Source organism: Staurois parvus, unplaced genomic scaffold (assembly GCF_062004578.1).
Source record: "Staurois parvus isolate SC_StPar_1 unplaced genomic scaffold, SC_StPar_1.0 ptg000132l, whole genome shotgun sequence".
NCBI lineage: Eukaryota > Metazoa > Chordata > Amphibia > Anura > Ranidae > Staurois > Staurois parvus.
In genome coordinates, this window is record NW_028317928.1 from 3,815,143 (window position 1) to 3,838,924 (window position 23,782).

General features: G+C 43.6%; 2 protein-coding genes across 3 annotated transcripts in view; one reads left to right on the forward strand and one right to left on the reverse strand.

Moving 5' to 3' along the window:
• LOC149466188 (uncharacterized) overlaps window positions 1–3,672 on the forward strand; it is a 31,728-nt gene extending 28,056 nt beyond the window's left edge. Inside the window, exon 10 of the mRNA XM_089672833.1 lies at window positions 1,692–3,672. The gene's annotated coding sequence lies outside the window, so the exon portion shown is untranslated. The remainder of the gene's footprint in view (window positions 1–1,691) is intronic.
• A 3,563-nt stretch (window positions 3,673–7,235) lies between these two features.
• Window positions 7,236–21,736, reverse strand: LOC149466189 (uncharacterized). 2 transcript variants are annotated; one of them, XM_089672796.1, is made up of 7 exons: window positions 21,677–21,736; window positions 15,862–16,002; window positions 13,841–14,005; window positions 13,631–13,754; window positions 13,118–13,521; window positions 12,901–13,009; window positions 7,237–11,409 (listed from the first exon to the last, which is right to left on the reverse strand). In XM_089672796.1, the coding sequence occupies exons 2-7, from the start codon at window positions 15,940–15,942 to the stop codon at window positions 10,541–10,543; spliced, it is 1,752 nt and encodes a 583-aa protein (XP_089528922.1). In that variant the 5' UTR covers window positions 15,943–16,002; window positions 21,677–21,736; the 3' UTR covers window positions 7,237–10,540. The 2 variants fall into 2 exon arrangements, with proteins under 2 accessions (XP_089528924.1, XP_089528922.1); XM_089672798.1 differs by lacking the exon at window positions 21,677–21,736 and having other exon boundaries at window positions 7,236–11,409; window positions 15,862–15,954.
• Between the last annotated feature and the right edge of the window lie 2,046 nt (window positions 21,737–23,782).

Genomic DNA, 23,782 nt, shown 5'->3' on the forward strand with positions numbered 1-23,782 from the left:
GCTGCTGACTTTTATTTTTTTCAAGTGTGAGAGGAACTCCGCTTTAAAGAATATGGAACACAATCTCATACAAATATATGAGTAAGGTACTGTATGTCAGTGTGTTCCAAAACAGTATCCATCGAACATTGAAGAATGGAGGAATAACCGAAGTTCAGAACATTAAAGTGGTTGTAAACCTCAGATGAAACCTGAACAAAGCACATATTCCTATAGTGTGTCATTGCCGCTCTCCAAAGCACTAAGGGTCATTCCTGTCTGCTGTCTAGTTCCTCTGCTATCAGAATGAGTCACTTCTGACAAGTTTTTCTGACACCAAGAGATAAAAAAAACATGACAGAAGGGATCTCCAACACACAGCCTACGACTGCCATCCTCAGCTCTGTTCCTTTGTGCTATGCAAAGGAGGGGGGGTGTCCTTTCCCTCCAATCAAATCTCAGAGCTCTTGTACAGTGTGTAACTGCAGCCTCCTGCTTTCCTCTTCATCTGAGTTTTGCAAGGATGTACAGGAAAATGGCTACAGATAAACAGGTACAACTTATGTAGGATGATTTTTACCTCCTGTGTATCACCTGAGGCCAGTCACAACACAGGGTATATGTAGGGGTTTACAACCACTTTAAGCATACTGGGTTGCATGCTAGTACAGGGGCAGACTAACCATTTGGAAACTCAGCACTGCCTGAGGGCCTGGGGTCAGTAGGGGGCCCCATGAGATGCCCCTGGTACCTTTTTCATAGGCTTTTTTGAGTTTGGGCAAGGACACGGGCCCCATGATCCCCTATTGCCTGGGGGCCCCATGAGTTGTCAGTCCGCCCCTGTGCTAGTACTACAGAAATCGTTAGCAATATATGCAAAAATGTGGACTGAGCGCCAATAACGAATTAGGAGACGCTCATGGGTTTGGTGCAGAAGGTGCGTCCACCATGTGGAGAAACAAGAAAATGTTTAAGCTTCACTGCAGGTCTTCCAAAGAGAATAAGAGAGTAAAACATGTAGAGTAGAAAAGAGAAAAGAACATCAGGGACACCCTAGCCGAGTTATAGGGCCTCATTGCCTAAAACAGCTCAAACCTAGCTGTAGGCATGGAAGGGTGGGTGCATTGAACCCACGGGGTCTGTATTTTTCAAAGTTTTTTTATGCAAGTATAAGAGAATGCTGGTGATGTTTTCACTGATAAAACCTTCTGTAGTGGGAACAAACTGTTGTTTCCAAGCTCTTGCTATGGTTTGTTTTGACGCCAGTAATATGTACAATGCCAGTTTGGATCTAGACCTTGTGAGGCCCGGGGGCTTTGGGTGTAACAGGACATTTGATGGACCTCTAAGGAAGGGACAAGTCAGCAATGTCTATGAAAGCTTAACGTTCTTCCAAAACCTAGAGAGCATAGAGAATGACCATCATGTATGGAGAACATCCCTTGGGACAGAGCAGCCTCGGAAATAGGTGCCAGGAGAAGACGGGCAGAAATGTGCTAAACAAGACCATATGCTCCACCAAACTTTGAACCCAACCTCTAAAATGTATTTGGTATTTTGAGAAGCCAACAAAAAGGAAAAGTAGCAAAAAAAGCACTTGTGGGTTTAACCAAGTTCTCTTAGAGTGTAATAATTCTTCCTGACACTTAATTAGTGGGGTGTCCTTTCCCTATATACTTTGTGGTGAACGTTGTCCCTCTTTCTCATTTTAGAAACTTGGGAGGTATGCCAGCGACTGCAATAGAAACCAGACAAGGGTTACAACCCTTCCACACACCCGATGGCCAGATACACTTTAAAGCTGAAGTTTAATCTGCTCATATTTTGTCTTGCCTGGTTCCCCTGATGGCATTTTTCAATAAAGCCTTTCCATTTTCATTACACCTTATTTTGGACCCAGTGACTGGGTCTTGTGCATCTCTCTACAACACAGACAGGTGATGGCTGGTGGGAGGGGCTGCCAAGGGAGCTGGTGAAATGAGGCAGGCATGGAAGATGACATCATCGTGCATCGTTTGGGTCTGCACCTTATGAACGCTAACAATTCAGTGTAGTGCTCTGCCCAAAAAAAGAGCCTCAATGCACTAGGAAGATGAGAGGATTGACTGTCACCAGCTCCACCTAACCCAGTGGAACTCACCAGTCCATTTAGCAGGGCCTGCAGGCCCAATTCACTTTTAATGGCAGGCACGCCACACAGGGCTAATAGGGACTTGACTCCCATTCTGGAAAATCACTGCCCTGGACCTGTACAGAAGCCTGCCACCTAGTACACTACCCAGAAAGTAGCAGGATCCAGCACCGACCAGCAGCATTATAGGATGCCCTTTCTCTTGCATGCAGGGTTCGAGTACAGTCCTTTTGGCGTACTGATTGTAGCGGCCGATCTGGATAAAACCCTCCTCTGCTCCATCAGGGGTGTTAGGAACAGACCAGGAAATAGGGGAACTTAAGCCCAAAGAGATCTTCAGAAGGATATCTGTAGGCACATCTATCACCTAAGTCCGTCCCCTCTCTTACATTCGAGGTTCAGCTACAGTCCCTTTTGGCCTACTGACCGTAGTGGCTGATCTGGATGAAGCCCTCCTCTACCCCATCTGGGTGTTAGGAATAGGCCAGGAAATAGGAGAGCTAAAGCCCACAAAAGAGATGTTCAAATGTGTCTTCAGAGATACATCTGTAGGCACATCCTTCACCTAAAGACTTCCCCTCTCTTGCATGCAAGGTTCAGCTAGTCTGTTTTGGCCTACTGATGGTACCCTCTGATCTGGATGAAGCCCTCCTTTAACCCATCATAGTGTTATGAATAGGCCAGGAAATAGGGGAACTAAAGCCCAAGAAAGAGTTCTTCAGAGAGACACCTGTAGCCACATCCATCAACTAAGGACACTTGCAAAAACTGAGGCCAACCCGAGCTGGGAGGGGTTATGCCTGGGTGGGTTTTTCTGCCTTTTTTTGGCCCTGTCTAGAAGGGGTAGCTGAGAACCTGTGACCATGAAAGCTGGTATAACAGAGCACCCCAGGCTTTAGGGGTCCCAGGGAACTTCCCAAAGGATCAGAGGTGGCCTACAGACACCTGGTTGTTCCTGCTTTTCAGAATAAGTGGACATCAGTACTGATCTGTTGCTGGTATGTGAAAAATAACACGATAGAATATTTATGCTAATAAACGTTCTATGTGAAGGCTAAAGACGTGCTGCTCAGCTTGAGCTCCCTGGTGTCCAACATGCGTAAATACAATCAAGGTAAAGGGGTTGGACTTAGCCACAAAGAGTGAAAAGTCAACACAAAACTTGATTTTTGTCTAATGCAGCTCTATCATACCAGACCACACTGCTACCTATTCTTTTTGAAACGAAGGGGTTAAAACTGGGCTACACTAAGGGGTTGATTTACTAAAACTGAAGAGTGTAAAATCTGGTGCAGCTCTACATGGCAATATTTTAACAATTCTGCACTATAGTATATATGCATCTACTTAATATTGATAATATAATCTACGCCCCTGACGACGTCACTGATGACGAAACGCATAGGGGGGGCCAGAGGGTGTGACGTCAGCACGTACCAGAACGTGGCGGCCATTTTATTGGTTTGAAACATACCAGTCTATGGTGACATGCTGTTTTACCTTTTGCATTGATGTACGTTTGATACTACGTTTTAAGGCAATAAATCTTTCCTAAACAACTACACCATGAAGATTTCTCTGCTTTTTTGAATTGAGATTGTCCTCTATGAGGATAATTCGTTCTCTGCAGGTTCATCCTCTGGAGCCTAAGTTTGGAGCCATATGATTGTCTGAATTACAGTCTGCTTTTGGGATCAATTCAGCAGATGATCATCCACTCACTATTGGGGGACAGCTTGTTACTTTTTGGAGCCATAAAGAGTCCAGATCTACAGCTTGGTTTTTGGGATTCATATTGCGCATTTTAACCCGTCCAAAATTGGGGGTCCATTTGGTCTGGTAAGAGGCAGAATGTTTGGGTGTTGGTGATGGTTGATTTTTTTCTCATCTTTCTGATCAAATTTGAAGCATGTATGTCAGGGAATGCCATCCAATGGTACAAGAAGAACGCCACGGCGCACGAATATGCGCATGTGCAGGATTCTGGCAAGACGAACAGATGTGCGGGCGCCTGAACAGAGGTGCGCGCGGCTGCGCCCGTGCGGACACAGGTGCGCGCCTGTCACTAATGCTGGCGCCAATTGGGCTATTTAAACTGGCCGCTGCGGTTATCTGGTTGCCGTATGGTCTTTTCCCCTGCTTGTGCTTCCTGACTTCTGTGTTTATTCCCTGTTGCCGAATCCAGCCTGCTTCTGACTACTGATTGATCATCTCCTGCCCTGACCTCTGGCTTGTCTCTGGATTACTCTGCTGCCTGCTTCTGATCGATTGACCTCCTGCTGCTGAACCTGGCCTGTGACCTGACTACTCTCCTGCCTGCTGCTCTTGTCTGATCTGTCTCATCCAATACTGAACCTGGCTCGTCTAACTCTGCTGCTCGCTGCACCTGCACCCATCCATCCTGCACGGAACCATCCGCATCCTGCTCTGATCTGCTCATCCATCCATCCTGCACGGATCCATCCGCACCTTGCTCTGGTCTGCCTCTCACCAGTCCAACTGCTCCACCGGACAGATCCCTGGCCCTCTTACCCCACAAGCTCCTGCAACCGCTGTTCCACTTTCAGCGGTTCCCAAGCCGGGGTTGTACGAGAGGTCTGCCTCTTCACGTCAGGCTCACTACTCAGGTACGTGACAGTATGACATTATCGATGTAACAATGAAGAGGGATTTATTTTCATCTTCATCACATGTGAATTGGACTTTTATTTTTATTTGCTTTATTGATATTTGAAGCGCCGCACCCTTATGTTTTTATTAGCGCTACATGGCAGCCAATCTGCTTCTAACTTCAGCTTGATTATTTAAGTTTTGACCATAAAACCTGAAAGCTGATTGGTTTCTATGCACAGCTGCAACAGGTTTTGCACTCTCCAGTTTTAGTAAATCAACAAATAAAACAGCTGTTATGCAGATTCCATTGGCGTATTGTACGCTGCTATTGAAAAGAGGATACTCACGCAGTGATTGGGCGGAAAGTTTATTTCTGTTATGCTGGTTAGTTACAGTCAAAGACAATGGGTACAACAGGTAGCAGATGTAATATCAATACAATCAGGGCGTCCTGTAATCCATTAGAAAAGAAACACAGAAAAAAGAGGGTGCACTGGGTACTCCCACATGGAAGAAAAATATATTTGAAATATATTTTAAAAATATTCTTCCCAAATATATTGACGTATATTTGAAATACTACATATATGTATATATATATGTACACTGTATGTTGAAATGGATTTTTGTTATGAAATATATTAAAAATATTTTAAAAAATAAATTTTCAAATATACAGGTGAAACTCAAAAAAATAGAATATGGTGCAAAAGTTCATTTATTTCAGTAATGCAACTTAAAAGGTGAAACTAATATATGAGATAGACTCATTACATGCAAAGCAAGATAGTTCAAGCTGTGATTTGTCATAATTGTGATGATTATGGCTTACAGCTCATGAAAACCCCAAATCCACAATCTCAGAAAATGAGAATATTGTGAAAAGGTGCAATATTCTAGGCTCAAGGATTGTCAGGAAAAGGCCATTCAAAAGTGTTGGGGACTTTCACAAGGAGTGGACTGAGGCTGGAGTCAGTGCATCAAGAGCCACCACACACAGACTGATCCTGAACATGGGCTTCAAATGTCGTATTCCTCTTGTCAAGCCGCTCCTGAACAACAAACAACGTCAGAAGCGTCTTACCTGGGCTAAAGAAAACCAGATCTAGTCTGTTGCTCAGTGGTCCAAAGTCCTCTTTTCTGATGAGAGCAACTTTTGCATCTCATTTGAAAACCAAGGACCCAGAGTATGGAGGAAGAATGGAGAGGAACACACTGCAAGATGCTTGAAGTCCAGTGTGAAGTTTCCACAGTCTGTGTTGATTTGGGGAGCCATGTCATCTGCAGGTGTTGGTCCACTGTGCTTCATTAAGTCCAGGGTCAACGCAGCCATCTACCAGGAGATTTTGGAGCACTTCATGCTTCCTTCCGCAGACAAGCTTTTTGGGGATGCTGACTTCATTTTCCAGCAGGACTTGGCACCTGCCCACACTGCCAAAAGCACCAAAACCTGGTTCAATGACCTTGGAATTACTGTGCTTGATTGGCCAGCAAACTCGCCTGACCTGAACACCATAGAGAATCTATGGGGCATTGCCAAGAGAAAGATGAGAGACATGAGACCGAACAATGCAGAAGAGCTGAATGCCGCTATTGAAGCATCCCGATCTTCCATAACACCTCAGCAGTGCCACAGGCTGATAGCTTCTATGCCACGCTGCTTTGAGGCAGTAATTGCTGCAAAAAAGGCCCAAACCAAGTACTGAGTACATATGCATGCTTATACTTTTCATAGGTCCGATATTGTTCTATGTACAATCCTTGGTTTATTGATTGCATGTAATATTCAAATTTTCTCAGATTGTGGATTTGGGGTTTTCATGAGCTGTAAGCCATAATCACCACAATTATGACAAATCACGGCTTGAACTATCTTGCTTTGCATGTAATGAGTCTATCTCATATAATAGTTTCACCTTTTAAGTTGCATTACTGAAATAAATGAACTTTTGCACCATATTCTAATTTTTCAAGTTTCACCTGTACTGTATGTCTTTAAAAATACATTTTTGGAATCCATTTACAAATATATGTTAAAATGACTTTTTTATATGTTAAAAAAAAAATCTCAAAAAAGCATTTCAACATGCAGTGTGGGGGGGGGGAGAGAGAGAGAGAGAGAGAGAGAGAGAGAGAGAGAGAGAGAGAGAGAGAGAGAGAGAGAGAGAGAGAGAGAGAGAGAGAGAGAGAGAGAGAGAGAGAGAGAGAGAGAGAGAGAGAGAGAGAGAGAGAGAGAGAGAGATTGTAGTATTTCAAATATATGTCAATATATTTGGGAAGAATATTTTTGATATATATTTTAAAAATATTCTTCTGACATATATTTGAAATACTACAATTTTGGCCGTATGTTGAAATGCATTTTTATTACAAAATATATGAAAAATTTATACATTAAATACATTTTCAAATATACTGTATGTCCTCAAAAATACATTTCATCTACATTTTTGGAATGCATTTACAAATATATGTAAAAATATATGTTAAATATATGTTAAATATATATATGTTAAAATGACTTTTTTATATGTTAAAAAAATCTGAAGAATATATTTTAAAAATATTTTTCATTTATCATGTAATATATAAAAAACACATTTCAACATACAGTGTGTATGTATGTGTAAATATATTGAATACAGCCAAAATTGTAGTATTTCAAATATATGTCAATATATTATATTTGGGAAGAATATTTTTAAAAATATATTTTAAATATATTTTTCTTCCATGCGGGCTCTGAGGAAGGGTTTGAGGAGGAAGGCTACTCCTTCGAAACGCGTCAGTCTGCAGAGACCCTTGTGTGAATCCACCTATGCTTTGGAAAGTGTCCTCTTTGGATACATGTAGTCACGTATGTGAGGCTTGATAAGTGCTTTTAACTCCTATGCTTGTGAATAATTTTTTCTTTATTTATAATAAAAACTTGTTGGATGATGTACTAGGCCGGTGCACCATCTTTTTTCTGTATTTCTCTTCGAGTGGCTACAGGACATCCCCAGTCTTAGAGGGCAGCAAGGCTTTAGGATACTATCCATATATTCACTGGGCCATTGCACTTAAGCTGCAAGAGATCATTAATCTATGCCTGTCCTAGTGGTCCCCGGAGTCAGTGGTAATATGGCACCCCTGATACGATTGCATACATTATGCAATTTTCTTTCTTTCAGCAATGGCTTGAAGGAAAGAAAATTGCTCTATTTGCCCATCAACACAATCAATGTTAATGGGGGAATCCCTTCCGCAGGCGGGGAGCATGGGGAACCTTCTCCTCCGGCAGAGTACAATGATCACTGAGGGCAGCTATAGTCACTGTTCAGCAGGCAACACCGACAGACTGGTTGTACTCTAGATCTCTAGATTTATAGAGTTAGGACCACAGATACTCTGGGTGCCGTGACGTGGCTCTGTGGCTTACGTATGTATTTGCAAATGTGTGCTAACTAAACCCCTGTTTTTAAACGCATGTTTCTAGATAGGTTAATTTGGTTTTTGATAGTTGGCCAACTGGCTGGCAGATTGAACTGGATTTTCTTATCCCCCTCTGTTGATAAGTTATACATATCCATGTTCCTTGCCGACAATAGCCGTGATTAGACTGGGGTAGGCTGGCAAGTTGAACTGGATAGTTCTATTTTTTGAATCTTTCACATAGTGACGCCCTCCATGTTCACTGTTTAAAAAGCCAGTTATAGACCTGGGCAGGTGATCAGTTTTTTGTACTGAAGTTGATTGACTTCATTATGACCAGCCTGCCCATAGACAGATAAAAATTCAGCCGGTTTGTACTGAACCAGACGAATGTTCATTCCTGTATGGCTGGTTTAGTGCCCCGATCACTAGTGTCTGTGGGAGAAATCATGCCCCATCATTGGTGTTGGTGGGAGAAATCGTGCCCCATCATTGGTGTTGGTGGGAGGAATAGTGCCCTACCATTGGTGTCGGTGGGAGAAATAGTGCCCCATCATTGGTATCAGTGGGAGGAATAGTGCTCAACATTGGTGTCAATGGGAGGAATAGTGCCCCATCATTGGTATCAGTGGGAATAGTGCTCCATCATTGGTGTCAGTGGGAGGAATAATGCCCCATCATTGGTGTCAGTGGGAGAAATATTGCCCCATCATTGGTGTCAGTGGGAGGAATAGTGCCCCATCATTGGTGTCAGTGGGAGAAATAGTGCCCCATCATTGGTGTCAATAGGAGGAATAGTGCCCCATCATTGGTGTCTGTAGGAGGAATAGTGCCCCATCATTGGTGTCTGTGGGAGGAATAGTGCCTCATTGCTGGTGTCTGTGGGAGAATTAGTGCCTCATTGCTGGTGTCTGTGGGAGAATTAGTGCCCCATTGCTGGTGTCAGTGGGAAGAATAGTTCCCCATCATTGGTCTCAGTGGGAGAAATAGTGTCCCATCATTGATGTCAGTGGGAGGAATACTGTAGTGTCCCACTGTTGGTGTCAGTGAGAGGAATAGTGCCCCATCATTGGTGTCGGTCGGAGGAATAGTGCCCCATCATTGGTATCGGTGGGAGGAATAGTGCCCCATCATTGGTATCAGTGGGAGGAATAGTGTCCCATCATTGGTGTCAGTGGGAGGAATAGTGTCCCATCATTGGTGTCAGTGGGAGGAATAGTGTCCCATCATTGGTGTCAGTGGGAGGGATAGTGCCCCATCATTGGTATCAGTGGGAGGAATAGTGCCCCATCATTGGTGTCGGTCGGAGGAATAGTGCCCCATCATTGGTATCGGTGGGAGGAATAGTGCCCCATCATTGGTATCAGTGGGAGGAATAGTGTCCCATCATTGGTGTCAGTGGGAGGAATAGTGTCCCATCATTGGTGTCAGTGGGAGGAATAGTGTCCCATCATTGGTGTCAGTGGGAGGAATAGTGTCCCATCATTGGTGTCAGTGGGAGGAATAGTGCCCCAAGGGCCAGATAAAGGCAAGCAAAGGACCTCAGTTTGGAGACCCCTGGTGTAAATTAAGGAATCTCCTGTGAAGGTTCTGCAGCTGATTTAGCGCAGTCACTGTTTGGCATACAGATTTTCCTCCATGCTTCTTCGATTATTTCAACAGAAGTTTGTTGAGCTGGAGGGTGCTGACAGGGTGACCCACAACTTGAATTTCATTCAATTCAACTGGAATCGAACAAAATATCTGCTGCATGGCCAGGTTAAGTAAGCCTGAACTCCAGCTAGCTACATATGCAATATGGCTGAAAACAAACTGCCTCATAATGAAGGAAGGACGTCTGGATACTGTTGAGTTTACATGTCATGACTGTTAATGAATGTATTTTCCAATAATACCTCGATTTGTCTATGTACTAGCCTCCCGTAATCCTCTACACATCAGGATTCAGAATATTAGAAGGTGAAGTGCTGTAACCAAAAAGGCTTTGATGGATTGCAATGTGCTGTGAATTCAACAAATGGAACGTACAGAGAAGCCTACTGATCTCGTTATCCTCCTCCAGTGTGTGCTTGGGCTCCTGTAAGGATCTAGGCCAACATTCTTTTCCTCTTCCAAAGCCATCACTCCTACCCCTCAGTACTGCCACTCCAACACCACCATTGCCACTGCTGCTTTACCCTACTTGTGGAACACGGGGAGGAACCTCTCATGACTTTTATGGTTTGAAAAGGTAGGTATCCTGGTTGCAACGAGTTTTCATCCACACTGGCCACTCTGGGGGTCCGTCTCCAAACTAGGAGACTTGATTGTCTTTGAGATCTGATATTTTGTGCACTCAAATCTTCTTATCTGATGCCTAGCATAAAAAAACATAAATGCAACTTTCATATTCAGGATGAGTCCTCAGTTGTAAACCATCTCACACTTTACAAAGTCTGATTTAACATACTGTCTACTTTCGGAACTTGAATATGTCACCGAACTAGGGTGTATCTGCATGTGCCTCAAGAAGTGTGACTCTGTTGCAAAACATTGTCCGCACTCCAAACAAGAATATGGCTTCCCTCCTTGGTGGGTTTTCTGATGCTTGGTGAGACTTGCCTGGAACTTGAAGGTCTTACCACATTCTGAGCAGGAAAAAGGCTTTGCCCCAGTGTGGTTCTTCAGATGGGTTATGAGAACGGATTTATGGGCGAAGCCTTTCTCACACTGAGGGCAGGAATAAGGGAAGTGACCAGAGTGAGTCTTCTCATGTCTCACATAGTAGGCTTTTTCCGAAAACCTTTTCCGGCATACAGAACAGGAATAAGGCTTCTCTCCTGTGTGCCTTCTCTGGTGAGAGATGAGATTGGGTTTCCTAGTAAAAGACTTTCCACATTGCAGACATGAATACGGCTTCTCCCCTGTGTGGACCCTTTGGTGGATGACAAGATGGGTGTTTCGTTTAAAACACTTCCCACACTCAGGACAGGAAAATGGACGAACCCCCGTGTGAATCTTCTGGTGAGCTACAAGATTTGATTTCTGGGTAAAGGACTTCCCACATTCAGAACACATATATGGCTTCTCTCCATCAGGTGTGGCACTCTGAACTGTATGGTGGATAACAGGAAGTGAGTGATCAACGAAATCTCTGCCATGTGACAAATCTGGATGGAGATTAGGGGTAATGAGGTTTTCTTCTGAAGGATCATAAATGAAGTGATCATGTGTTTCAACGTCTAGGGAGTTAATGGTCCATTTTTCCAAGTTATTCCCACCATACTGTCCTTCTAGAGGGATATAGAAATGAAGGAATAAAGAATAGTTAAAGTGGAATTTTTTTTTAGTTAAAAGTCTCCAAGTGGCGACAAACACAATAGTAAAAACCTGACAAGATATGAACATTCTCACTCTTTGTAGAATGTAAAAAGTGGCAGGAGCTCTACTTTAAGAAATGTAATAAAAAAAATAATAGAAACATTTGAAAAAAAAATACAAATTCAATTACTATTATTATTTTCACCAAAGAAATATAGCGGAATACATTTTGACCTAAATTTATGAAGAAATGTTATTTAGTTGCAAAATTTTATAACAGAAACAAAGAAAAGTGCGTTATTTTTCAAAGTTTCAGGTGTTTTTTATTTAGCAAAAAATAAAAAACTCAGTGGTGATTAAATACCACAAAAAGAAAGCTCTACTTGTGTATAAAAATTTCATATGGGTACAGTGTTGCATGACAGCGCAATTGTCAAAGTGCGACAGTGCTGAAAGCTGAAAATTGGCCTGGACAGGAAGGAGGTATAGGTGACCCGGTATTGAAGTGGTTAAAATACTCTTCTCTTTTATTGGAAATACTCCTCCTGCCCCCCACTCCAACACTCTATGTTTGTATAAATATATAAGCAACACACCCTCATAATAAGCATTCTTATGCAACCTGTAGCAATGAGGAAGTGAGGGGTGACACCAAAGGTCTGTTAGAGTGCATTGGGAAGGGCTCTATGCTGACACCCTGAACTACTTACCTGGATTAGAAAGATACAGTAGATGACCAACAGATGGGATTCTTCTTTCAATGTTTTTCTTTTTGATTTGTATTCAAGAGGCAGCTCTCTTTACATTCAAAGGGTTACTTAAAGTGGTTGTGAGCCCTTACATATACCCCAAAAAAGGGACTATCCTCAGGTGATACACAGAGGTTAAACAAATCCACTTACATAAGTTGTACCTGTTTATCTGCAGTCTTCTCTGCACTACATCCGTTCAAAGTGCTGCATTTATAGGAGTTCAGAAAAAAAGGGGCTGACAGCTGATGTTACACACTGCAGAACTAAGTGAGGAGAGCTCTGAGAGCTGATTGGAGGGAAGGGACACTTTCCCCCCTTCACACAGGAACACAGCTGAGACTGTCAATTACAGGCTGTGTGCTGGAGGTCCCTTCCCGTCACCTTTTTTATGTTAGTGTCAACAAAACTTGTCAGAAGTGATGCTGATATCTGAGGATCAAGGCAGCAGACAGAAATGACACTTAGTGCTCTGGATTGAGACAAGTACACACTATAGTGGGATATGCTTTGTTCATATTTTATGTCTGAGGTTTACAACCACTTTAACTAAAGAATGAAATACCTAAATAAGAGCCTCTATGTCCCCCACTGGGCACATACTGTCTCCCATTACTGTCTACTGACAGAGGAGGGAGGAGAAGAAGAGATTGTTGTAGTGACTGAACAAGGAGGATCTGGGACTCTTCTCTGGATTTAGTGTTTATTACTCACCTGTGCTGATCTCTGAAGGGATCTCCTCCACCTTACGCAAAACATCACCCATCACATCCATTTCTAGTACAGGTGCACCTTCAAACGTAATATCCCTCGCACCTTCTTTCTGGAAAAAAAATCAAAGAAGCACATAATACGTTTTGTCAGCTATGAACTATACAGCTGTGACACCATTCATTAAAAATATTTTATTAAGTCTGTTTGTCCCATCTACCTGATCCTCCTGAGGGATCTCGTGATGTTCCTGTGTGGAGTACCAGGAATACAGAGGACGGGGACATCTCTCTGGGGGGTTCCCAATACTGGATCCATCTACCTGATCCTCCTGAGGGATCTCCTGATGTTCCTGTGTGGAGTCCCAGGAATACAGAGGACGGGGACATCTCTCTGGGGGGTTCCCAATACTGGATCCATCTACCTGATCCTCCTGAGGGATCTCCTGATGTTCCTGTGTGGAGTCCCAGGAATACACAGGACGGGGACATCTCTCTGGTGGGTTCCAAATACTGGATCCATCTACCTGATCCTCCTGAGGGATCTCCTGATGTTCCTGTGTGGAGTCCCGGGAATATAGAGGACAGGGACATCTCTCTGGTGGGTTCCCATTACTGGATCCATCTGTAGGAAACACACACACTGACTGAATCCATTGTTTCTATGTCTTTATATCAGAGGATGTGTGTATCTAGGTGGATCCTCAATACAAGAAATGGAAGTCTCCTCTTACCCGGTGATGTGAGGGGCGGCCGGTTCTCCATCATGACGTCCTTGTAGAGATCCTTGTGTCCTTCTATATATTCCCACTCCTCCATGGAGAAATAGACAGTGACATCCTGACACCTTATAGGAACCTGACACACACAATGATACAGTCACCATCCAGACACATCCCCTGTCTGTTACTGGATAATGTCCCAGAATTCCCGGCACCGCTCACCTCTCCTGTCAGCAACTCAATGATCTTCTGGGCGACTTCTAGAATCTTCTTGTCATTGTTTTCCTTGGGTATCAGCAAGTCTGGCTGAGGTTCCCTCATGAGGCTCTGGGTCTTTTTCAAATTTGGTAAAACCCAGCCATCTGACAGCTTGAAAATGATATAATTCTAAAATATAAGGAACAATAGCAAGTTATACCATCATCTAAACTAGCCTACCTATTCTTAACCGCCTCACGCCCGGCATAGAAGGAGATGACAGGAGGGAGGCGGTTCTCTCGTTCTGGGAGGACATCATATGGCGTCCTCTAACTCTAGCTGCGCATGCCCATAATAGAGCCGATGATGTAGGCTCTATCATGTGATCAACTGTGCCAGTTATAGGCAGTCCTCTCCTCCCGCTAACAGCACATGAGGAGAGGAGCGCTAGTAAGCAGCATTCCTCAGAGGGGATATTTACACTGATCATCAGTGCCACCTGTCAGTGCCCATCAATGCCACATGTCAGTGCTCATCAGAGCTGCCTTTCAGTGCCAAATATCAGTGCCAGTCCATGCTGCCTAGCAGTGCCGCTTATCAGTGTTAGTGCTGCCTATCAGTGCTCATCAGTGCCGCCTATCGGTGCCAGTCAGTGCCGCCTATCAGTGCCATATCTCCAGATATCACCCAAACCGTACTCTCCGATCCTTGCACGACCTCCTGTTTTCTAGATCCTTTGTCTCCTCCTCCCTGCTCATCTCCAGGACTTCTCCAGAGCCCCCCCATTCTCCGGAACTCTCTACCCCAATTTAACAGACTATCGTCTACTCTGCTCACTTTTAAGCGATCTCTGAAATCCTCTCTCTTCAAGGAAACCTATCCTGCCCTCAGCTAATACTGGAATCTTCTACTCCTCCTACCAGTCCATCCCCCACAGTTACTACCTTTTGTACCACTAGCCCCTCCCTCCTAGATTGTAAGCTCCCAGTAACAAGCCCTCCTATCCCTCTTGTATTGAACTGTATTGTTGCTGTATTGTCTCCCGTTATATTGTAAAGTGCTGAGCAAACTGTTGGCACTATATAAATCCTGTATAATAATAATATATGAGTGCTGCCTTTCAGTGCCATTCAGTGATGCCTGTCAATGTCCATCAGTGCCGCCTATCAGTGCCCATCACTGCAGCCTCATTAGCGCACATCAGTGAAGGCGAAAAATTACTTATTTACCAAATTTTTGGTAAATAAAAAAATGGAAACTAAGGAAAACATTTTTAAAATGGAAACTAAGGAAAACATTTTTTTTCAAAATGTTCAGTCTTTTTTTGTTTGTTTAGCAAAAAATAAAAAATCCCAGAGGTGATTAAATACCACCAAAAGAAAGCTCTATCTGTCTGACAAAAATTATACAAATTTTGTTTGGGTACACTGTTGCGTGACCGCGCAATTGTCATTCAAAGTGTGAGAAAATTGGCCTGGGAAGGAAGGGGGTAAAAGTGCTGGGTAGGGAAGTGGTTAAAGTATTAAAATTGATGACCAATAAGAATTATCACCTTTTCAGCCATATCTGTGTTTTCCTAATAGTGAAGCTCTGTGACTTCCCAGAATCCTCCTCACCTCTCCGGTCAGGTCTGTGTTTTATTAATAGAGATAAGAGTGATGTCATGTGACCTCCCAGAATCTTCCTCACCTCTCCGGTCTGTTTTATTAATAGAGATAAGAGTGATGTCATGTGACCTCCTAGAATCCTCCTCACCTCTCTGGTCAGGTCTGTGTTTTATTAATAGAGATGAGAGTGATGTCATGTGACCTCCCAGAATCCTCCTCACCTCTCCGGTTAGGTCTGTGTTTTATTAATAGAGATAGGAGGGATGTCATGTGACCTCCCAGAATCCTCCTCACCTCTCAGGTCTGTATTTTATTAATAGAGATAAGAGTGATGATGTCATGTGACCTCCCAGTATCCTCCTCACCTCTCTAGTTAGGTCTGTGTTTTATTAATAGAGATGAGAGTGATGTCATGTGACCTCCCAGAATCCTCCTCACCTCTCCAGTCAGCAGATACATGATCTCCAGGGTGAGGTTTAATATTCTCTCTGCCACGTGTCCTTTGGCCTTCTCCATCATTAGCAGAGAGCCTGGAAAAAGTTATTTTCCCTTATGTAGGTTGGTTGCCATAATGGGCTCCTGCAAAGATTAAAACAACGCCGTAAAATAACCTGCAGATCACATCAATATTACATATATTCATTTAAAAGTATACCTTATGGGGCCGCTCCAAGCTATGGATGGAAGGAAGAAGAAGACCCCACCGGCAAGTGAGAAGAGGGGAGCCTGAGTCTGACACTGGAATGTGTCAGCAAATACATGTGAAGGGATGGATGCTGCTCAACCAACCCCAGGAGTCCACTGTTGAGGAATGGTCTCAGCAGCCGTTCTGGCCTTACCTTCAGACGTGTTTCATCCCGTCCACCAGGCCTTGTTCACAGAGGTGACCTTTGTGACCAAAACCCCGGTGGGAAGGGGGAAAATGTGTCAGCGGGCGTGGTCAGAACGGCAGATGAGACCATTCCTCAACATTGGACTCCTGGGGTCGGTTGAGCAGCATCCATCCCTTCACCTACATTCAGTTATTGAAATTGTTATCCAGAATTATGATGATATTATTGGTACTTCCAAACTTGTGGTACCAGTTTAGGGAAAGTTCTTTCCTGTTGCAGTCTGACTGCGCACAAAGCCGGCTCCATACCCACATGGAAGAAAAATATATTTGAAATATATTTTTAAATTATTCCTCCCAAATATATTGACATATATTTGAAATACTACAATTTTGGCCGTATTCAATATATTTCAAAATATATTTCAATAACTAAAAAAAAATATATATATATATATATATATATATATATATATATATATATATATATATCGCATGTTGAAATGTGTTTTTTATATATTACAAAATATATGAAAAATATTTTTAAAAATATATATTCTTTAAATATATCCTTCAATTTTTTTTTACATATAAAAAAGTCATTTTAATATATATTTTTACATACGATTGTAAATGCATTCCAAAAATGTAGATTTGTATTTTCAAAGACACACAGTATATTTGAAAATGTATTTTTAAAAATATTTTTCATATATTTTGTAATAAAAATGCATACAGTGTGTATATATATATATATATATATATATATATATATATATATATATATATATATATATATTTATTGAAATATATTTTGAAATATATTGAATATGGCCAAAATTGTAGCATTTCAAATATGTGTTAATATATTTGGGAAAATATTTTTAACATACATTTCAAATATATTTCTCTTACATATGGGTAATGACACAGTTTGACCAGTTTGGAGGAACACAAGTTTGGCCTACATAAAGACCTCAACCCTACAGAACACCTTTGGGATGAACTGCCTGAAAGGGTGAAGTGCGGCAACTAGACATGCGCGGTTGGTTGAGTTCTGAATCAAAATTTGGACACAATTGTCGTTATTCGGATGTATCCGAATGACAATAGTAAGGCATTAAACGAATACGAAATAATGAAAAAAATTTCATCTAAAATAACAAAGGATCTGAATTTGAATCAAATTCGATGCGAATTAGAAAACAAATTCGAAGTGTAAACATATTGCTGACTATTGCTGATTTCCATTGAAGAATGTGTTTATCAGTGTTAGAACATACCCGCCTTATGAAATTCGAATTTCGAAAAGAATAGAATAAAAAATAAAAGAAAAGAATAGTTAAAGTGTCACTAAACCAGTGTTTCTCAACTCCAGTCCTCATGGACCCCCAACAGGTCATGTTTTCAGGATTTCCATTATTTTGCACAGGTGATTTGATCAGTTTCACTGCCTTAGTAATTACCACAGCTGTTTCATCTGAGGGAAATCCTGAAAACATGACCTGTTGGGGGTCCATGAGGACTGGAGTTGAGAAACACTGCACTAAACCCACAACAGTACAATCAGTCTGTATATGCAGGAAAGTGTGCTTGTTATACTCACTGTGGAATCTAAGGGGTTAATCCTCTGCATTGTGTAAAAAGGCTGTTTGATCCTGTCTTCTCTGATCCTCCCTGTCTTCCAGTGTCTACTAAATATCTCCTGCTAGAACAGAGCCTTGGGGGCAAGCTGCACATGCTCAGTTTAGTGTGTATTTTTTTTTCTTGAGAGACTGCATGTGATCAGCACAGGGCAAATCAGCAGTGTCCAGACAGAGGTCAGGGGTTCTGCATCCTCCTACAGAAGAATTAAATCTCCTCCTACAAGATGTAACCAATGCTCAGCTTGACACTGACAGAAGTCACAAGACTGCTCTAACTGCTGATGAGAAAAGGTATTTAGCAGTTTATAGATAGCAAAATAATTGCATTTCTATGTTCTGTGTACTATGGGAGTCCAGATATAGTAAATGCAGGGTGTGAGGAGAGCGGATATAAAGAATGCAGGGTCCGGGGAGAGCGGATATAGTGAATGCAGGGTCCAAGGAGACCAGATATAGTGAATGCGGGGTCCGGGGAGAGCAGATATAGTGAATGAAGAGTCCGGGGAGACCAGATATAGTGAATGCGGGGTCCGGGGAGAGCGGATATAATGAATGCAGGGTCCAGGGAGGCCGGATATAGTGAATGCAGGGTTCGGGGTGACTGGATATAGTGAATGCAGGGTCCGGGGAGAGCGGATATAGTGAATGCAGGGTCCGGGGAGAGTGGATATAGTGAATGCAGGATCCGGGGAGAGCGGATATAGTGAATGCAGGGTCCTGGGTTTAGTAACACTTTAACCCCTTTTTTCAATACAGCGCTGCGATACTTTAACTGACAATTGCGCAGTCATGCAGCAGTGTTCGGGGAGAGCGGATATAGTGAATGCAAGGTCCGGGGAGAGCGGATATAATTAATGCAGGGTCCGGGGAGAGCGGATATAGTGATTGCAGGGTCCTGGGAGACCAGATATAGTGAATGCAGGGTCCGAGGAGGGCGAATAGAGTGAATGCGGGTCCCGGGGAGAGTGGATAGAGTGAATGCAGGGTCCGGGGAGACCAGATGTAGTGAATGCAGGGTCCAAGGTTTAGGAACACTTTAATAAAGGAATAGAATAGCACAGAATATAATAGAAAATTATTTTAATAGATTAAAATAGAAAGAATATAGCAGTCTTCTGAAATTCGAATTGTCGAATAGAAGAAACTAGAAAATATAGAGGCCTCCCGAAATTTGAATTTCTAAAAGAATAGAATAGATAAAACAGAATAAAAAAAAGAACAGAATAGGACTGAAAAAAAAAATATATTATAGAAGAAAATAATAAAATGGGAAAAAAAAGAATACAAAGAAAAAAAAAAGGATAGAAAGAATATAGCAGTCTTCTGAAATTAGAATTTCGAATAGTAAAAGCTATTCTTGACAATGAATTCGGATCGATTCGATATTTTCAACATTTTCGATTCAAATTCAATTCAAATACTTCAGATCCTTTGGAATCCAGTGAAAAACAAATAAACAAAAGAAAACAAAGCTAAGCGAAACAAATATCGTTACGAATGCAATGAAACAAAGTTAGTAAGTTAACGAATCGATCAGAAGCAAAACAAAGTTTTTCATCCTGCACACGGCTACGGGAACTCCATGGTTTCCAAATGGGATGTCCAACAAGTGGACACAGGTGTGGTGGTCGGGATTCCAAAAATTTTGGTCTAGTGGCTAGTCCAGGGGTAGGCAACCTGCGGCTCTCTAGCTGTTGTGGAACTACATTTCCCATGAGGCATTGCAACATTACAAAACTGACAGTTACAGCTATGACTTGCAGAGGGATGATGGAACTTGTAGTCCTGCAACAGCTGGAGAGCCGCATATTGCCTACCCCTGGGCTAGTCCCTTCTGGGTCAGTTGGGATGCAGCAACTGCATGTACACAACCACTGCTCTCAGTGTGACATCGGTGAAGGTGAATGTTCATCTGCACCCACACGGATTGTCACTTTTTGTGTGCATGCAGATGCAGTTGACTCAGAAGGGACTAGCCACGCGGGGATGAATGGAACACCTGTGCATCCCTGTGCGGGTAAACATGGCCTTCCCATGGAGCACCAAGGCTGGGAGTTAATATTGTGTTCACTGATACCACTGCTGGGGGTTATTATTGTGTTCACTGACACCAAAGCTGGGGGTGTTTTTTGCGTTCACTGCCACCAATGCAGGATTTTTTTCATGTCCGCTAACACCAATGCTGGGGGTTATTACTGTGTCCACTGACACCAATGCTGGGGGTTATTATTATGATCACTGACACCAATGCTGGGGGTTTTGTGTTTACTGACACCAATGCTGGGGGTTATTATTGTGTCGACTGACACCAATGCTAGAGGTTATTATTGTGATCACTGACACCAATGCTGGGGGGTCATTACTGTGTCCACCGACACTAATGCGGGGGTTATTATTGTGGCCACTGACACCAATGCTGGGGGTTATTATTGCAGTTGCTGACACCAATGCTGGGGGTTATTACTTTGGCCACTGATGCCAATGCTGTTGCTTATTGTGTCCACTGACATCAATGCTGGGGGTTATCTTTGCATTCACTGACACCATTACTGGGGGTTATTATTGCATTTGCTGACACCAATGCTGGGGGTTATCTTTGCATTTACTGACACCAATTCTGGGGGTTATTATTGTGTTCACTGATACCAATGCAGGGGGTTATTATTGTGTTTACTGACACCAATGTTGGGGGTTATTATTGTGCTTACTGACACCAATATTGGAGGTTATTTTTGTGTCCACTGATACAAAGCTGGGGTTTTTTATTGTGTTCACTTACACCAACGCTGGGGGATATTATTGTGTTCACTGACACCAATGCTGGGGGATATTATTGTATTCACTGACATCAATGCTGGGGGTTATTATTGAGTTCACTGACACCAATGCTGGGGGTTATTATTGTGTTTACTGACACCAATGCTGGGGGTTATTATTGTGTTTACTGACACCAATGCTGGGGGTTATTATTGTGTCCACTGGCACCAATACTTGGGGTTATTATTGTGTCCACTGATACAAAGCTGGGGGTTATTATGTTCACTGACACCAATGCTGGGGGATATTATTATGTTCACTGACACTAATGCTGGGGGTTATTATTGTGTTCACTGACACCAATGCTGGAGGTTTTGTGTCCACTGACACCACTGCTGGGGGTTATTATTGTGTCCACTTATACCAATGATTCCTCCAGCTTTCTGTTCAGTGTTGATTGTGTTGTAAGTTGTAAGAAATGCAGCACAGAAAACATTTTCAAACATTGAGAGTCCTTGACGCAATGCACCTTGACGCATGGGAATATACTGCTACTGTGCGACCCTCTGGAACTGTGTGTGTCAGGGGCGCACTTTGAGGCCCTGTATCATTGGTGTAATTTGTCACCAGAGTCTGCTAGGGTGGCTGACATCATGTCCAAGAAGGAGGAGCCCAGCAGCAGCCTCAGGCCTCTTGGATGTCCACACCAGGGAGGCTTCTATAGGTAAATAACATGAATATATATCACTCAGCACAGTGTGTGCATTACTCAGCAATAACAGCACACAGTATTACAGTACATGTCTGTATAAGAGCTGCATGGTTCCATGACAACCAATCAGACACCTCATATCTCCCACTCTGCACTATAGCAGTGACAGCTGCATTCTGATTGGTCGGCCAGCCCCACACTACAATGTCATGCTAATGTTAGACCCATGAAAAGAATTTACCTATCATTTTGCTATTTATATGTAATACTATGTGAGCACATTGCCCAACCATGTACAATACAAACCCCCATAACCACCGACCAACTGCTTTCCTTCTCGCTAGCAATACAAACCCCGGACTTCCGGTCTGTGGCTTCCTGACTTCCGCTGGGTGCGTTCCACAGCTGGGCACCCACTTCCTGATTGCCATAGTAACGCCCATCGCACTTGCTGAAGTCAAACTGTGGTACTGTCTAAATGACCCCTCTAAGCCAAGAAAGTTCTGATTACACAGCTAGCTTTGGTGTCCTCAGTGCAGGAGGACTGGCGGCCATTTTGTTGTAGCCCAAGAAAGATGAAAGTATTTCTATTAATGAAGTTGTTTGCTGGTAGGGGTGTGAGTGTGTGCCCAGTGAGGAGGAGGTCATAATGCAGGGGTGTCAAACTGGCGGCCCTCCAGCTGTTGTGAAACTACAAGTCCCATCATGCCTCTGCCTTTGGGAGTCATGCTTGTAACTGTCAATCTTGCACTATTGCAAACTTGCAATGTCTCATGGGACTTGTAGTTTGGCAACAGCTAGAGGCCACCAGTTTGACACCCATGTCATAATGTCTTCTTACTATGAGAGAAGGGGGTCCCAGCACTATGGGCTGCTGACTAGAAGCTTGGTGCTGTATTACAATAGAAATATATCATTTACTCCTGGGGCCTACCACTGCTTAACTAGTTGCTGACAGCAGATAGCCGAATGACAGCTGCAGGGGTGGGAAGAGTGGGGCGGGGGTGGTGAGGTCGGGGGCGGGGCAGATTTTGAGTTTGGCTGAGATAGTTATTTTTTTTGGGGTAGGAGGAATGGGGCGGGGGTGGTGATGTCGGGGGCCAGATTTCGAGGTCAGCTGAGATAGGTTTTTCTTTTGGGGTGGTGCGGGGGTGGTGAGGTAGGAGGGGCGGGTTTTCGAGGTTGGCTGAGAAATTTAATTTTGGGGTGGGGCGGTGTGGTAAGTTCAGGGGGGGGGGCTGGTATTGTTTTTTTTTGGAGGGGTAGGGGGTGGGATGGGGGTGGTGAGGTAAGTAGGGCGAGTTTTGAGGTCGGCTGAGATAGTTCTTTTTTTTGGGTGGGGCAGGGTTCATGAGGTCAGGGGGGCAAGTTTCAAGATCGGCTAAGAAAATTTATTTTGGGGTGGGGCGGGGTGGTGAGGTCAGGGGGGCAAGTTTTGAGGTCAGCTGAGAAATTTTTTTTTCAGGGGGTTGAGGGGGTGGGACAGGGATGGTGAGGTCGTGAAGGGCGGGTTTCGAGATCGGCTGAGATAGATTTTTTTTTGAGGTGAGGTGTGGGGCAGGGGTGGTAAGGTTGGGAGGGCAGGATTCAAGGTCCGCTGAGATAGGCTTTATTTGGGGTGGGGGTGTGTGGCGGATTTTAAGGTCGGCTGAGATAGTTTTTTTTTGGGGGGGTGGGGGTTGTGAGGTCAGAGGGCAGTTTTGAGGTCGGTTGAGATAGTTTTTTTTATTTGGGGTGGGGGAAAGGGCGGGGGTGGTGTGTTTGGGAAGGCGGGATTCGAGGTCTGAGAAATATTTTTTTTGGGGTTGGGGGGTGGGGTGGGGGTGGTGAGGTCAGGGGGTGGGTTTCAAGGTGGGATGAGATAGTTTTTGTTTTTTGGGTTGGGGGTGATGAGGTTAGGGGGCGGGTTTCGAAGATTGGCTGAGATAGCTTTTTTTTTTAAGGTGGGGGAGTGGGGCGGGGGTGGTGAGGTTGAGGGGGCAGATTTTGAGGTTGGCTGAGATAGTTATTTTTTTGGGGTAGGAGGAGTGGGGCGGGGGTGGTGATGTCGGGGCCAGATTTTGAGGTCGGTTGAGACAGTTTTTTTTTTAAGGTGGGGGAGTGGGGCGGGGGTGGTGAGGTCGGGGGGGGGGTGGATTTCGAGGTCGGCTGAGATAGGTTTTTTTGGGGTGGGGAAAGTGGGGCAGGGGTGGTGAAGTTGGGGGGGGCCTTTTTTGAGGTCGGCTGATATAGGTTTTTTTTGGGGTGGGGGGAGTGGGCAGGGGGGAGCGTTTTTTGAGGTCGGCTGAGATATGGGTTTTTTTGGGTGGGGGGCGTGAGACACCTCCGGTCGGGGGGCGGGTTTTGAGGTTGGCTGAGATAATTTTTTTTTTTGGGGTGGGGTGGGGGTGGTGATGTCGGGGGCCAGATTTC

What these genes read in the sequence shown, in the direction of transcription:
- LOC149466189 (XM_089672798.1), bottom strand. Translation starts at nt 15,942, where the DNA reads ATGATGGAGAAGGCCAAAGGACACGTGGCAGAGAGAATATTAAACCTC. An exon ending in GCCGCCCCTCACATCACCGG is followed by an intron (nt 13,522 to 13,630) that starts GTAAGAGGAGAC and finishes TGTTTCCTACAG; the next exon opens with ATGGATCCAGTAATGGGAAC. An exon ending in CCCTTCAGAGATCAGCACAG is followed by an intron (nt 11,410 to 12,900) that starts GTGAGTAATAAA and finishes ATATCCCTCTAG; the next exon opens with AAGGACAGTATGGTGGGAAT.